The 12,529-nt window shown below is 40.2% G+C and overlaps 1 protein-coding gene across 5 annotated transcripts in view; it reads left to right on the top strand.

Moving 5' to 3' along the window:
* The window catches only part of mob2a (MOB kinase activator 2a), a 230,675-nt gene extending 218,379 nt beyond the window's left edge, over window positions 1-12,296 (top strand). For all 5 annotated transcript variants that reach the window (XM_080190268.1, XM_080190269.1, XM_080190266.1 and 2 more), the window contains exons 4-5: window positions 2,879-3,003; window positions 10,745-12,296. In XM_080190268.1, the coding sequence (XP_080046394.1) occupies window positions 2,879-3,003; window positions 10,745-11,010 (391 nt within the window). In that variant the 3' untranslated portion in view covers window positions 11,011-12,296. The remainder of the gene's footprint in view (window positions 1-2,878; window positions 3,004-10,744) is intronic.
* Window positions 12,297-12,529: the final 233 nt, after the last annotated feature.

Below are 12,529 nucleotides of genomic sequence, written 5' to 3'. Positions count from 1 at the left end.
GAAGCTGGGAGGAATAGAAGCACAGTTGGAAAGATTATACAGTGATTCCAGAAACTGAAGGAAGTGGCACGATGGAAAAACTTAGACTGGAAAAAGGTATGGAGGGTCTTCAGCAGTAGAATGGAAGTGATGAAAGTAGAGGCAGCGATATTGCAGAGGTGGAAGAAAGCAATTTCGTATTGGAGCAGATTAACTGGGTTTCCTTTCATTCAGACAGCAGTGGTGCGTGCTTCTTGACACTTGAGGTAGCAGCAGAGTTTGGAATTAAAAACAGAGTAGCTTAGCCTCAGTATTCTAAAGTTTCTTTCTGTTTGCACAATTCACTTTTTGCAATCCATCACAACTAAGTTTTGACTGAATACCTATGAGTTTCTGGTTTGAACCTGCTGTATCTTGTGGCTAAATATTTTCCTGCTAATGCTTGCAAGCCAGTACTTGCAAAATACAAACTGCCATGAGCAAGGGAATGATTAAAGGGTGGAGAAGTGTAATTAGCATACAAATATTTTCTCTAGGTAAAATTTAATATTCTAGATATCTGTGGTGAGTTTTGATTGTGAAAGACTTTTACAATAGACAAACAAACTCTGTAAATATTACTATTTTTAGTATAATTATTTACTTAAGGGAACCTATAAGCAGCAATCCTTAATTTTTGAAAGGTATCTAGTTTCTCTTCTCGAACTGCATTTTTAAGCACATTTAATTGTAAATTGCATTTTCTTCCTCTGAATTATTGGTTGTATTTAGACTTTGAGAATGCAACAAGCTTGAGTTCAACTACTCAGGAATTGATAATGTTGAGACATCATAAGCACAATTTTAAGTATAATATCCATGTATATAATGCTGGTATGTAATTTTGGGATTATATTTTGCCACTCTCTCAAGTCTGGCCCATGTAGTTGGTCTGGGGAATTGCAGTCTGAAAATAGGACACAACTAATGACATGTTCAAGTATTGCAGTTGATACAAACTTTGCTGGGTTGAGTGACCAAGAATTAACTGAAGTTGGCAATCCTACCAAAAAGAATACTTGTCTGAATTTTCATGCTTTAAATTTAAGATTGACCTATCAAGTAGAACAGAAGGATCCCAGAGTTCTGCTGAGTTGAAAACTATTGCAGTAGGCTCCTGGAGCAACTGGCAGAAATTTTGTAAATAGCATGCATCTCTAAGAGATCGATGAAAGAAAAAAAGTAAGGAAATTTCACTGATATGGCATATAGCTTACTTTGGTAGTTTAAGTCAACTTACTCCTATTAATATTTGATTTTCTTTGCCCCTGGCACTCTTAATCCAATTTACAATTTCCCATCTTTTAAATTTAATTCATGGGATTTGAGTGTCAGTGGCTAGGTCAGCATTTATTGCCCATCCTGAACGACCCATGAGAGGGTGGTGAACTGGCATCTTGACCACTGCCGTCCAAATAGTGTAGGTTTTTCCCACAGTGCTTATAGAGAGGGAGTTCCAAGGCATTGACCCAGTGTCACTGAAGGAATAGCAATATACTTCCAAGTCAGGATGGTGAGTGGCTTGGAATGGAATTTGCAGATTTGATTTATTATTATTGTCACATGTATTAACATACAGTGAAAAGTATTGTTTCTTGCATACTATACAGACAAAGCATACCGTTCATAGAGAAGGAAATAAGAAGAGTGCAGAATGTAGTGTTACAGTCATAGCTAGAGTGTAGGGAAAGATCAACTTAATACAAGGTAAGTCCATTCAAAAGTCTGACAGCAGCAGAGAAGAAGCTGTTCTTGAGTCAGTTGGAAGGTGACCTCAGACGTTTGTATCATTTTCCTGACAGAAGAAAGTGGAAGAGAGAACGCCCAGAGTGCATGAACTTCTTAATTATGCTGGCTGCTTTGCTGAGGCAGTGGGAAGTGTAGACAGAGTCACTGTATGGGAGGCTGGTTTGCGTGATGGATTGGGCTACATTCACGACCTTTAGTACTTCCTTGCAGTCTTGGGCAGAGCAGGAGCCATACCAAGCTGTGATACATCCAGGTGATGGTGTTCCCATGTCTGCTGCCCTTCCAGATGGTAAAAGTGGGAGTTTGGAGAGTGCTATCTTGGGAGCCTTGGTGAGTTTTTGTAGTTCATCTGTTAGATGGTACATACTGCTGTGCAATCAGCACATTCCTCATGCAGTCTAAGGTGTTCCCTTTACTGTTGGTATTTCTTGCAAGCTGTGCTGAGGAGTGAAAAAGGAAAAGCTTCAATAGCGTGTCTCTTTTTTTCAGCAATAATCAAGTTCTGTTCTCCCAAATGATTACTGAATCACTTTGAGTGTATAGTGACTTATGCAGACAAATGCAGCAATCAACTTACACACTGCCTGTTTAACCAACACCATGAATGGCCAGCTAATTTGATGTTGGTGCTGGTGGAGGAATGTTTGTTGTCTAGGACATGCAATCTCCCTGCTCTTTCAGTAGGATTTTTACACCTGCCTGAACAGGAAAAATGGAATTCATGTCATAAATGTCTGTGCCTCTGTCAGTTCAGTACTACACTGAAGTCTTAGCATGGGGATTTAAGCCATGATTTTCTGATTTGTAAGTTAGAATACTGTTCGGCAAGACAAATAGTGGAAGATAATTTGCTGTCCCTGTTGTTTTAGTTGAGTTTACAATATGGATAGGTAAATTATTAAACTTGGGTTCATAAAAACAGGGTGAAAGTCAATTTCAAAAAATCTCCTTAGCTCTGAATCGGAACAGTTGTTAATTAGGAAAGTTGAAATAGAGAGAATTTTTTGTTTTTGGATACAGCACATATTTTGGAAATTGCTAATTTCTTGTTTTGAAAGGTTTATCTGTTGCAACCATTGCTTGTAGTAATTTGAACTTTTTTTGTCATCAGGCAATATTACTGGTACGATGAAAGGGGAAAGAAGATCAAGTGTACAGCCCCACAGTATGTGGACTTTGTAATGACTTCTGTACAAAAATTTGTGACAGATGAAGATATTTTTCCAACAAAATATGGTAGGTTTTTATGCCTATTTTTCCATTGCTTTGAGCAGCACAAAGCCATCACATGTGCGGATTAGCCATTTCAACTGAACGTTCTTATTTTTATGTTTAATTATGTGCTGCAAACCTGTGTAATTTTAGATTGGGGCCTCTTGGTTTGGAAAAGAATGTCTGAGACTCTGCTACTTTTTACTGTCCTCCCGTAGCTACATCTTCCAAATACTTTGCTATTTTAGGTTTGGTTTGGTAAATGTCCTTAAAGAAGTTCTAAAAGTGGAAAAATGGATCCTTGTATGTTCAGAATGATATTTTTCTTTCTTGATCTTTGATCTTTGACCACTTGTACTGTTTGATAACTCCTTTTAATTTTAATCAATCCATTTCACACCAATATATGAAATCAGTTCCACATTTAGATTGTTGTTTAATATCCTTATTATGTAACAGACTGTAATAACGTCACCAAATTGTGGTATTTAAAATGTATTCTAAAAGTTCTGGCTTAACTCAAACCCTCCACCCACATGCCCCAGCGCCACAACTCCCATATTTTCCCAAATATTCACTTGAGTCACAAGAACTTTCAGACTTATTAAAAGAACACCAAATTGCTCCAATAATTCTAGCCGAATACATTTAATAATAGCAAGCTTTGTGGCATGTATACATGCTAAGCTTGCCTACAGTGTGGCTTGATTTTATGATGCCAGTACTGGATTTGTCATGCCAAAACGAGTTGAACAGTAGAAAAGAACACTGGTTTATGAATCAGGTGGAGAGAGTGTATGATTTTAAAAATGAGACACTAAATTTGAATTCTTCATTCTCCTCCCTTCCCTGCCGTTTTGCTTTGTTTTTTATCTACATATATCTAGCTCACTATCTAACCTGTTGATATGCAGCTACCCATAGAGGCAGGCAATCTTTGCTGTTTCCTGTTTCTATCTCCTGTACTCTTGCCATTCCAGCATTGTGCTGCATAGTCAGTCCTAGACCAGAGGACTGCCAGACACCACATCAGCCCTGAGATTTGTAGTTCCTTCTAATTTGGCACGTGACACTGTAACAAGGAAGTCTAACTTCCATTAATCACACCCTGTTAACCATGCTTTTGGGGGGTGTGTGTGTGTGGTGCGGGGAGGGGGGAGTAGTCAATGCTACCCTACAGACAATCTAATGAACGTTATTATTGTGATATAGTTGATGGTGCAATTGCACTTCTAATATTTTTTCATTGCTTCCAGGATTTGATTGTTGGGTGGGGATGGAGGAGAAGGGAATTGGGGGAGAAGGAGAGAGGAGGGGGGTGGTGGGAGATGGTGGAGGTGTTGGGGAGAGGGTGGTATTGATACCAGAAATGAAAATTTTGAGCTGGGTGGCATAGCTGCAGAGGGTGGATTGAACAAAGCCAAAGGGCTTTGAATTTGAGGATTTTGAAGTCAGAGGAGGGACCAGTGGAGATGGTGAAGACTGCAAGCTGATTAAGATGAGCAAAGTTTTATTTGACATGCAAGTTACAGTCCATTGTATCATGTTGTATAATTTGGAATTTGAGAGGCTGGAAATCTAAGTGTTGAGAGTTGCACGTTAAGGTGAGAACGTGCAGTTGTTTGCAGTTTGGGAATGGAAAGAAAAAACCTGGCAAAATTATGGGGTTTGCTCAACTCTAGGGTAGTAAACTAAGATTGTTACATGCATGGATTCAGTCTGAATGAACAGTTAAACAGGATCATTTCAGCCTTACCATTTGGTGATCGGGAAATAACTTTTGCTCATCCAGAATTTTAATATTAGGCAGTTAATGGCACCACAGGTACTGTGGAATTAAGTGTTAGGGGAAAGCTAGAGTTGGCAGAGATCACCGTAGGAATAAAATCTAACAATGTATGCGGCAAAAAAATGTAGCAGCAGTAATATGTATACGTGAGGAATAGGATTCAGGATTAGCACAACAGTGACCATGGATGAGTGAGATGAAATGCCCAATCAAAGAGATGTTGGCCTTTTTGATATAAATTGGAATGGAACCAGGAGGAGACCGTGCATTGAGAGAGGATAGGCTGGTTGCTTTTATTGGTAAGGCAAGGAGGGATGGAATGCCACATTGTAGGATTGAAGCATCACTTGAGTAATGTTAAAAGCGATGTAGGCAAGACCGAAACCAAACTTCAACAGCAGTACAGATCAAGGGCTTTTGCCTTGATGTAATTTTTTGTAATAAAACTGTCTTGTGGCAGGGTGTACTCATTCTGAAAGATGCAGTCATAATTCTTTTTTCTGTCAGATCTGCATCTTGTTCAGTTTCTGATGTGTCATTTGATAGTTAGTGTTGCAAAACACCACTGAATTGCACATCACTGACTGTTTATACAAGTCAAACTCCTGACTATAGCATGACAGGATGTGACTCGGTCGAAATGATTACCAAGATGGTTACCTAATATGGAACCACCGCCTCAAAATATTTGAACAGACTGGTAATTTTCTGTGACTCAAATATTCAGTAAGTCATGACATAAATAGCCATTTACAACTGTTGCTGGTGTTGTAAAATGTTGTGAGAAGTCTCAACACCAGGTTAAAGTCCAACAGGTTTATTTGGTAGCAAAAGCCATTAGCTTTCGGAGCGCTTGCTGCCCCTTCATCGGGTGAGTGACGAAGGAGCAGCAAGCTCCTTCTGCTCCTCCATCAGGTGAGTCACCTGATGAAGGAGCAGCAAGCGCTCCGAAAGCTAGTGGCTTTTGCTACCAAATAAACCTGTTGGACTTTAACCTGGTGTTGTGAGACTTCTTACTGTATTTACCCCAGTTCAACAGCAGCATCTCCAAGTTGTAAAATGTTAGCAGAGATGCTTTTTTGCAAATACAATATATGTAAGTGGATTTCATTTGGTACTTTACAATTAAAATCTGAAAATTATTATCTAAAAGCTAGGAATGTCTCAGGAATGTTGTTTGTAAAATGCAGCCAAAATTTAGAAAGAGGGGTTGGGATGTTGCAGTTAACCAGTTTCCAGTATGCAAACTGAACACACTTACAAGTGAATCAGGAACTTTAGAAGGTGGTGGTATGATTGCACAGTGGTGTGTGGCTCCCCCTATTGGCACTTAATCTCATTCAACAAATGTGGAGTAAGGACTGGTCCTCGCATGTAGTTTGTACCAATCTTGGAAACCACAAGTTCTCAGTTAGATTTTGGATCAAGTGTATGTTTGCATCATGTGTGTTAATTTATTCAGTCATTGTTCTACACAAGTAGTAGGCTACACAGAGAATGCATGTGAAGGTTGATTTATTGGAAACAACATTAATCTTTTAACATAAAACACCCCAAGGCACTTTACAGGAGCATTAGAAATCAAAATATGGCACCAAATCAGACAGAAATATTAGGTCAGCTGACCAAAAGCTTGGTCATAGTTATACAGCACAGAAACAGGCTCTTCGGTCCACCATGACTATGCCGACCATCAAATACCAATCTATACTAATCCTATTTACCAGCACTTGGTCAAACAAGTGGGTTTAAAAGTATTTTTTGTAAAGGATGAAAGTGAGGTGGCAAGGTGTCAGGAAGGTATTCCAGAGCATAGAGTCCAGGTAACTAAAGGCACAGCCACAAGAATGGAGTGATTAAAACTGGGGATGGTCAAGAGGCCAGAATTAAAGAAATGTAAAATTTTTAAAAAGTTTATATGTCACAAGTAAGGCTTACATTAACACTGCAGTGAAGTAACTGTGAAATTCCCCTAGTCACCTCAGTCCGGCACCTATTCGTGTCAATGCACCTAACCAGCATGTCTTTCAGAATGTGGGAGGAAACCGGAGCCACCCGGAAGAAACCCATGCAGACACAGGGAGAATGTACAAACTCCACACAGACAGTGGCCCAAGCCAGGAATCAGACCCAGGTCACTGGTAGATGTAGGACTTAGAAACAGTAGTGGGCTCTTCAGCCCTCAAGCCTGCACCATCATTCAATAAAATCGTGGCCAATGTGGTTATATTTCAACTCCACTCTGCATCTGTCCCTCATAACCCTTGATCCTCTGCCTATGAAAAATCTGTCTGTCTCTGCTTTGAATAAATTCTGTGGCAGGAATGTTACGGCTGTTCACGCCAGTGGGATTTTCCCATCTTGCTGCTGTGAACGGAGATTGTGTTGGGCGTCAAATTCTCCAACTTTGCTGCAGTGGGAGTGTGGTGTGAATGGTCAGTAAAATCATGCCCAATCACTGCCTCCACCCTTTTCTGGAAAAGAGGATTCCACATACGACCTTTCAGAGAAAAAACTTATCCTCATTTCCAACTTAAGCAGCAGACTCCTGATTCTGGTGTCCTCCACAAAATGAAAACATCCTCTAGGTATCCACTCTATCAAATCCCTCTAGATATTATGTTTCAACAAGATCACATGTCATTCTTCCAAACTGCACTGAGTGTTGGCCCATCATGTCCAATCTTTATTTATAAATAAGCCCCTCATCCCAGGAGTGAGCTGTGTGAACCTTCTCTGGACTGCTTCTAATGCAATGATATGCTTTTTCAAATAAGGAGAATAAAACTTCACACAGTGCTCCAGATGTGATCTCACTGAGGCCTTGTACAACTTTAGTAAAACACTCCCACCTCTATATATTTCATTTCCTTTACAATAAATGCCAACATTCCATTTGTCTCCCTGATCACTTACTGTACCTGCATGCTAACCTTTTGTGTTTCATGTACCAGGACATCCAGATTCCCCTAATCCACTGAGTTCTGCAATTTCTCTCCGTATAAATAGTATACTGAGTTTCCATTCTCCTTGCCAAAGTGGACAAGTTCATGTTTTCTCACATTATATTCCATCTGCTAAATTCAACCTGTTTTATGTATCCCTTTACAGACCCTTTGCCTCCTTTTGACAACTTTGTTGCCTAGCTCTATCTTAGTGTCATCGGCAAACGTATCTTCTGTACACTTGGACCCTCTATCCAAATCATTGATGTAGATTGTAAATAGTTGAGGCCACAGCACTAATCCCTATGGCACTTCATTAGTTACAGCTTGCCAACTCTGACTTTCCTGCTTTCTGTTAGTAGCATGGATAAAGGATTTGTTGGCTATGTTAGCTCCTACACCATGTAATCTTATTTTGTGTAGTCTTGGTGCTGAAGGGATTACAGAGATGGGGAGGGAAAACGCCATGCAGGAATTTGAAAACAATGATGAGAATTGTAAAATCAAGAAATTGTTTGAATGGGAGCCAGTGTGTCATGTTTTCTACATTTAAGATGCTCCTTTAAAACCTATCTTTTGACCATATCTCCTTAAGTGTTCAATGTCACATTTTGTTTTATAAAGCTCCTGTAAAATATCTTGATGTTTTATTATGTTAAAAGCAAATATATTTGATTTGATTTATTATTGTCACATGCATTAACATACAGTGAAAAATATTGTTTCTATGCAGACAAAACATTCTGTTCATAGAGAAGGAAACAAGAGAGTGCAGAAATGTAGTGTTACAATCATAGCTAGGGTGTAGAGAAAGATCAACTTAATGCAAGGTAAGTCCATTCAAAAGTCTGACAGCAGCAGGGAAGAGGCTATTCTTGAGTCTTGATACGTGACCTCAAACTTTTGTAGCTTTTTCCCATGGAAGAAGGTGAAAGAGAATGTTCCGGGTGCGTGAGGTCCTTGATTATGCTGGCTGCTTTGCCGAGGCAGTGGGAAGTGCACATAGAGTCAATGGATGGGAGGCTGGTTTGTTTGATGGATTGGGCTACATTCACGACCTTTTGTAGTTCCTTGCAGTCTTGGGTAGAGCAGGAGCCTTACCAGACTGTGACACAACGAGAAAGAATGCTTTGTATGGTGCATCTGGAAAAGTTGGTGACGGTTGTAGCTGGCATGCCAAATTTCCTTAGTTTTCTGAGAAAGTAAAGGCATTGGTGGCTTTCTTAGCTATAGTGTCGGCATGGGGAGATCTGGACAGGTTGTTGGTGATCTGGGCATCTAAAAAGTTGAAGCTCTTGACTCTTTCTACTTTGTCCTCATTGATGTAGACGGGCATGTTCTCCTTGTGCTTCCTGAAGTCAAAGATAATCTCCTTCGTTTTGTTGACATTAAGGGAGAGATTATTGTTGTTGCACCAGTTCATCAGATTCTCTATCTCGTTGTTTGAGACCTGACCCACTACGGTGGTGTTGTCGGCAAACTTGAAAATCAAATTGAAAATATATATTGTTTTAAGGTGCCACAAAAACGATTAACGCATATAATGAGGGCGTGTGGAGTTGGGAGTAATATATTATCATGGGTAAAGAATTAGTTAAAGAACAGGAACCAGAGCATAGGGATGAAAGGACCATTTTCATATCAGCACGTTGTAACTGAAGGGTGTGCTTTCTCCCTTACCCCAAGTTGGCAGATGGAGAACAGTGTGGGGAAAGTGTGAGGTCACTCAGTTCAGTTGTAATGATAGAAAGAAAAGCAGAACACTTTTTGAAAAGGCATGAAACCTCAAGTGATGTTCGGGGAGATTTGGATGTACTTGGAAACTCAGCGTGCAGATACAGTAACAATTAGGAAGGCCAGTATTGTGTTGGCCTCTATTGTAAGGGATTCAAAAACAAGAATGTTGAATTTGTACATACCTTTGGTGAGACCACATCTGATGTAACTTGTACAGCTTTTGTCCCTGTCTAAATAAGGATATCCTTGTCTTGCAGGCAGTTGAGCAAAGGTTGAATAAATTGGTTCCATGGATGAGTTAGTTCTCCTAATTTGAGAGGCTGATAAACTGAGTCTATGTTCTCTGGAATTTAGGAAAATGAGAGGTGATGCCTGGGGCTAGATTTCTGCTATGGAGCTGGGAAGCTCAGTCTTGTCTTCATGGAAATGACCTCCACACACAAGATTTTCACTGAGCGGAAGAGAGAGAGCAGCAGCGTGGGAGCGTGATCAATTCAGGCCTGCTACCTCTGGCTGAGGTGGGCTTGATAGAATGCTTATTTTGGTTCTCTAAGACTTAGGCCTAGCTTTATAAATGGTTGTTAGGGCCCAGTTTTATAAATGGTTGTTAGGGTCCCTACCTACTTTGTACTTCGTGCCCCATGCCCTCCCTCATGTTTGGGTGCGCCTCCCTGTTCCTATGTGGCACCTTGGTAACACACACATGCTTTTTACAATGAGAGTTCTCACTCATATACACTTGATACAGAAAAAAAATCATGAAATCCATTCAAAGATTTTAAGTCTCCTTAAGCAGTCAATTTGGGTTCAGGTTTCTCACCTGTGAGTCACATCCTTTCCCTGTCAGAAAAAAGGGATCTGCTGAAGATGGGAGTATTTCCACTAACTATATTTAAAGTCCTCCTCAGCCAGCTTGACTCCATGAAAATTCCACCCTCAAAGGCTGTTTTGCCTGGCTGGGGAATTGAGGACATGGCATAGTTTCTGGATTGAAGGGTTGATCATTTAAGTCTGTGATGATAAGACATTACTTCACTCGGAGAATTGAGAGTCTTCGGAATTGTCTGCCTAGAAGGTTATGGATGCTCCCTTGTTGAGTATGTTTGAGGCTAAGGCGACAGATTTCTGATGTCCATGGGGAGCAAGGAAGTGGAGTTGAGGCAGAAGCTCAACCATGATCATCTTGAAGGAAGGAGGAGGCTTGAGGAGCCATCTGGCCTACTCCTATTTGTAATGTTCTTAAAGTTGAGTGCTTATGATTGGGTTCTAATTGTATTTCTCTTTCTCATTGCAGGCAAAGAATTTCCAAACTCCTTTGAGTCTTTAGTTAAAAAGATCTGCAGGTATCTGTTCCATGTACTGACTCACATCTACTGGGCTCATTTTAAGGAGACTGTTGCACTGGAACTGCACGGACACTTAAACGCACTGTATATGCATTTCATGTTATTTATAAGGGAATTCAATTTGGTAGATCCCAAGGAAACACTTGTCATGGATGACCTGACTGAAATCCTCTACAGCAACGCCGCAGCACAGAACCATGTCAAGGAAAGATGAGCCACATGCAGAGGAAAGACATTTGATCATGAAGACTGTGGAACTTAACTGAAATGTGCAGAATCAAGTGTGGAACCTCATTTCACACTCTAAATGCAGTGTTTACTTTTAGGAAAGAACCACATTTGACATGGGAAGATGCTTTCTAGAATGGTGGTACTGCCATTTTTAATATATTATGATATGTTATAAAAAAATGACTAACTTTGAAGTGGCATGCTGGCAAACATGCTCTGTTAACTGCTTCTCCCCTACTGAGTAGGAATGGAATGGATAAGCCTTGGTTTTAACCCAGGAAAATAGAGGTTGGGATTTGTATGGTTATAATCTTGGAATACTGGAGCTATATCATGTTGCTCTGGCAACTAATCAAGTACCTCTCGTTATTATTGCTTGGACCAGTTACGCACGACAGGAATAATTTTTCTTAGCACGTTCTATGTGCAGGCTCCATAGTTATACTTTAAAAGAGAACTTAACATGCAGCTTATAAACAATATTTTGGCTTGCCTTCAGACCTGTGGGATGAAAATTATTTTTCCCTCATTAAGCAATTCTATACTCAGCTAACCTTGCAGATTAGCCTCACTCTAGATAAATAGTCAAAGGCAGTGCTGCTGGGGAGCAAATAGCATGCAAAGGTGGGCACTGCAGTCAGGCCTGATTCGGTACCACGAGGGCCTCTGCTCTGGCACATTTTAATGGTGAGCTCTTGCTGCTTCTCACCCTTGCTCAGCTATCTGGGAAATGTTCCTGATTGGGCAGAAAGGGGAAAGTCAGTCTGATGTTCCTTCAAAGGTAGCCACTTCAGGGTGTACACACATTTCTTTGTAAATACTGTTTAAAGTTAAGGTTGGCGTGCTGTATGTGAATGCAAATAGCAACCTTAGTTTTTTTTTCCATCAGTTCATTATTTGATTTATGGTTATTTTCATTTTCTGTTATAATGCTTCTTCTAAGTTTAGCCAAGTAGCTCGCCCTCATGTTTGCTAGGAATTGAAATAAAAGGGGGGATTGGAGATCAGTACACAGATTTCCGATCTCAGTTGCCTCATTTTTGGTTTTAAAACTGAGGGACAGCACACAATATTTCATTTTAATTATCATTTTATTTAGAAGTGTAGGGGTTTTTTTGCTGTTTAAAGTTTCTCTTGAGTTGGAACATGTTGCACTTGAACCTTGATAGTTGTAGTCAACCTTGGTTTCCAGGTGTGTTCAAGCAAATTTATTTTGTTTCTGGCTTCATTAATATAAAATTACAAATAAAAATAGTGATTACAAAACGATGGGGATTGTCTTTTGTAAGTAAGTCTTCTGTTTCTGAAGTTCTCAAAGTATTCATTGTGTTCTAGGCCTTAGTCTGCTGAAGTTAGTGATGATGGGTGGCACATTGCTTAGCACTGTTGCTTCGCAGCGACAGGGATCTGGGCTCGGTTCTGGCCTCGGGTGACTGACTGTGTGGAGTCTGCACGTTCCCCCCCCACCTGCCTGTGTGGGTTTCCTCCGGGTGCTCCGGCTT

Source organism: Carcharhinus amblyrhynchos, chromosome 6, assembly GCF_965287045.1.
Source record: "Carcharhinus amblyrhynchos chromosome 6, sCarAmb.v2.hapA, whole genome shotgun sequence".
Classification (NCBI taxonomy): Eukaryota; Metazoa; Chordata; class Chondrichthyes; order Carcharhiniformes; family Carcharhinidae; genus Carcharhinus; species Carcharhinus amblyrhynchos.
Note: the sequence above shows the minus strand (reverse complement) of the source record. Positions and strands in the feature narration are given on the sequence as shown.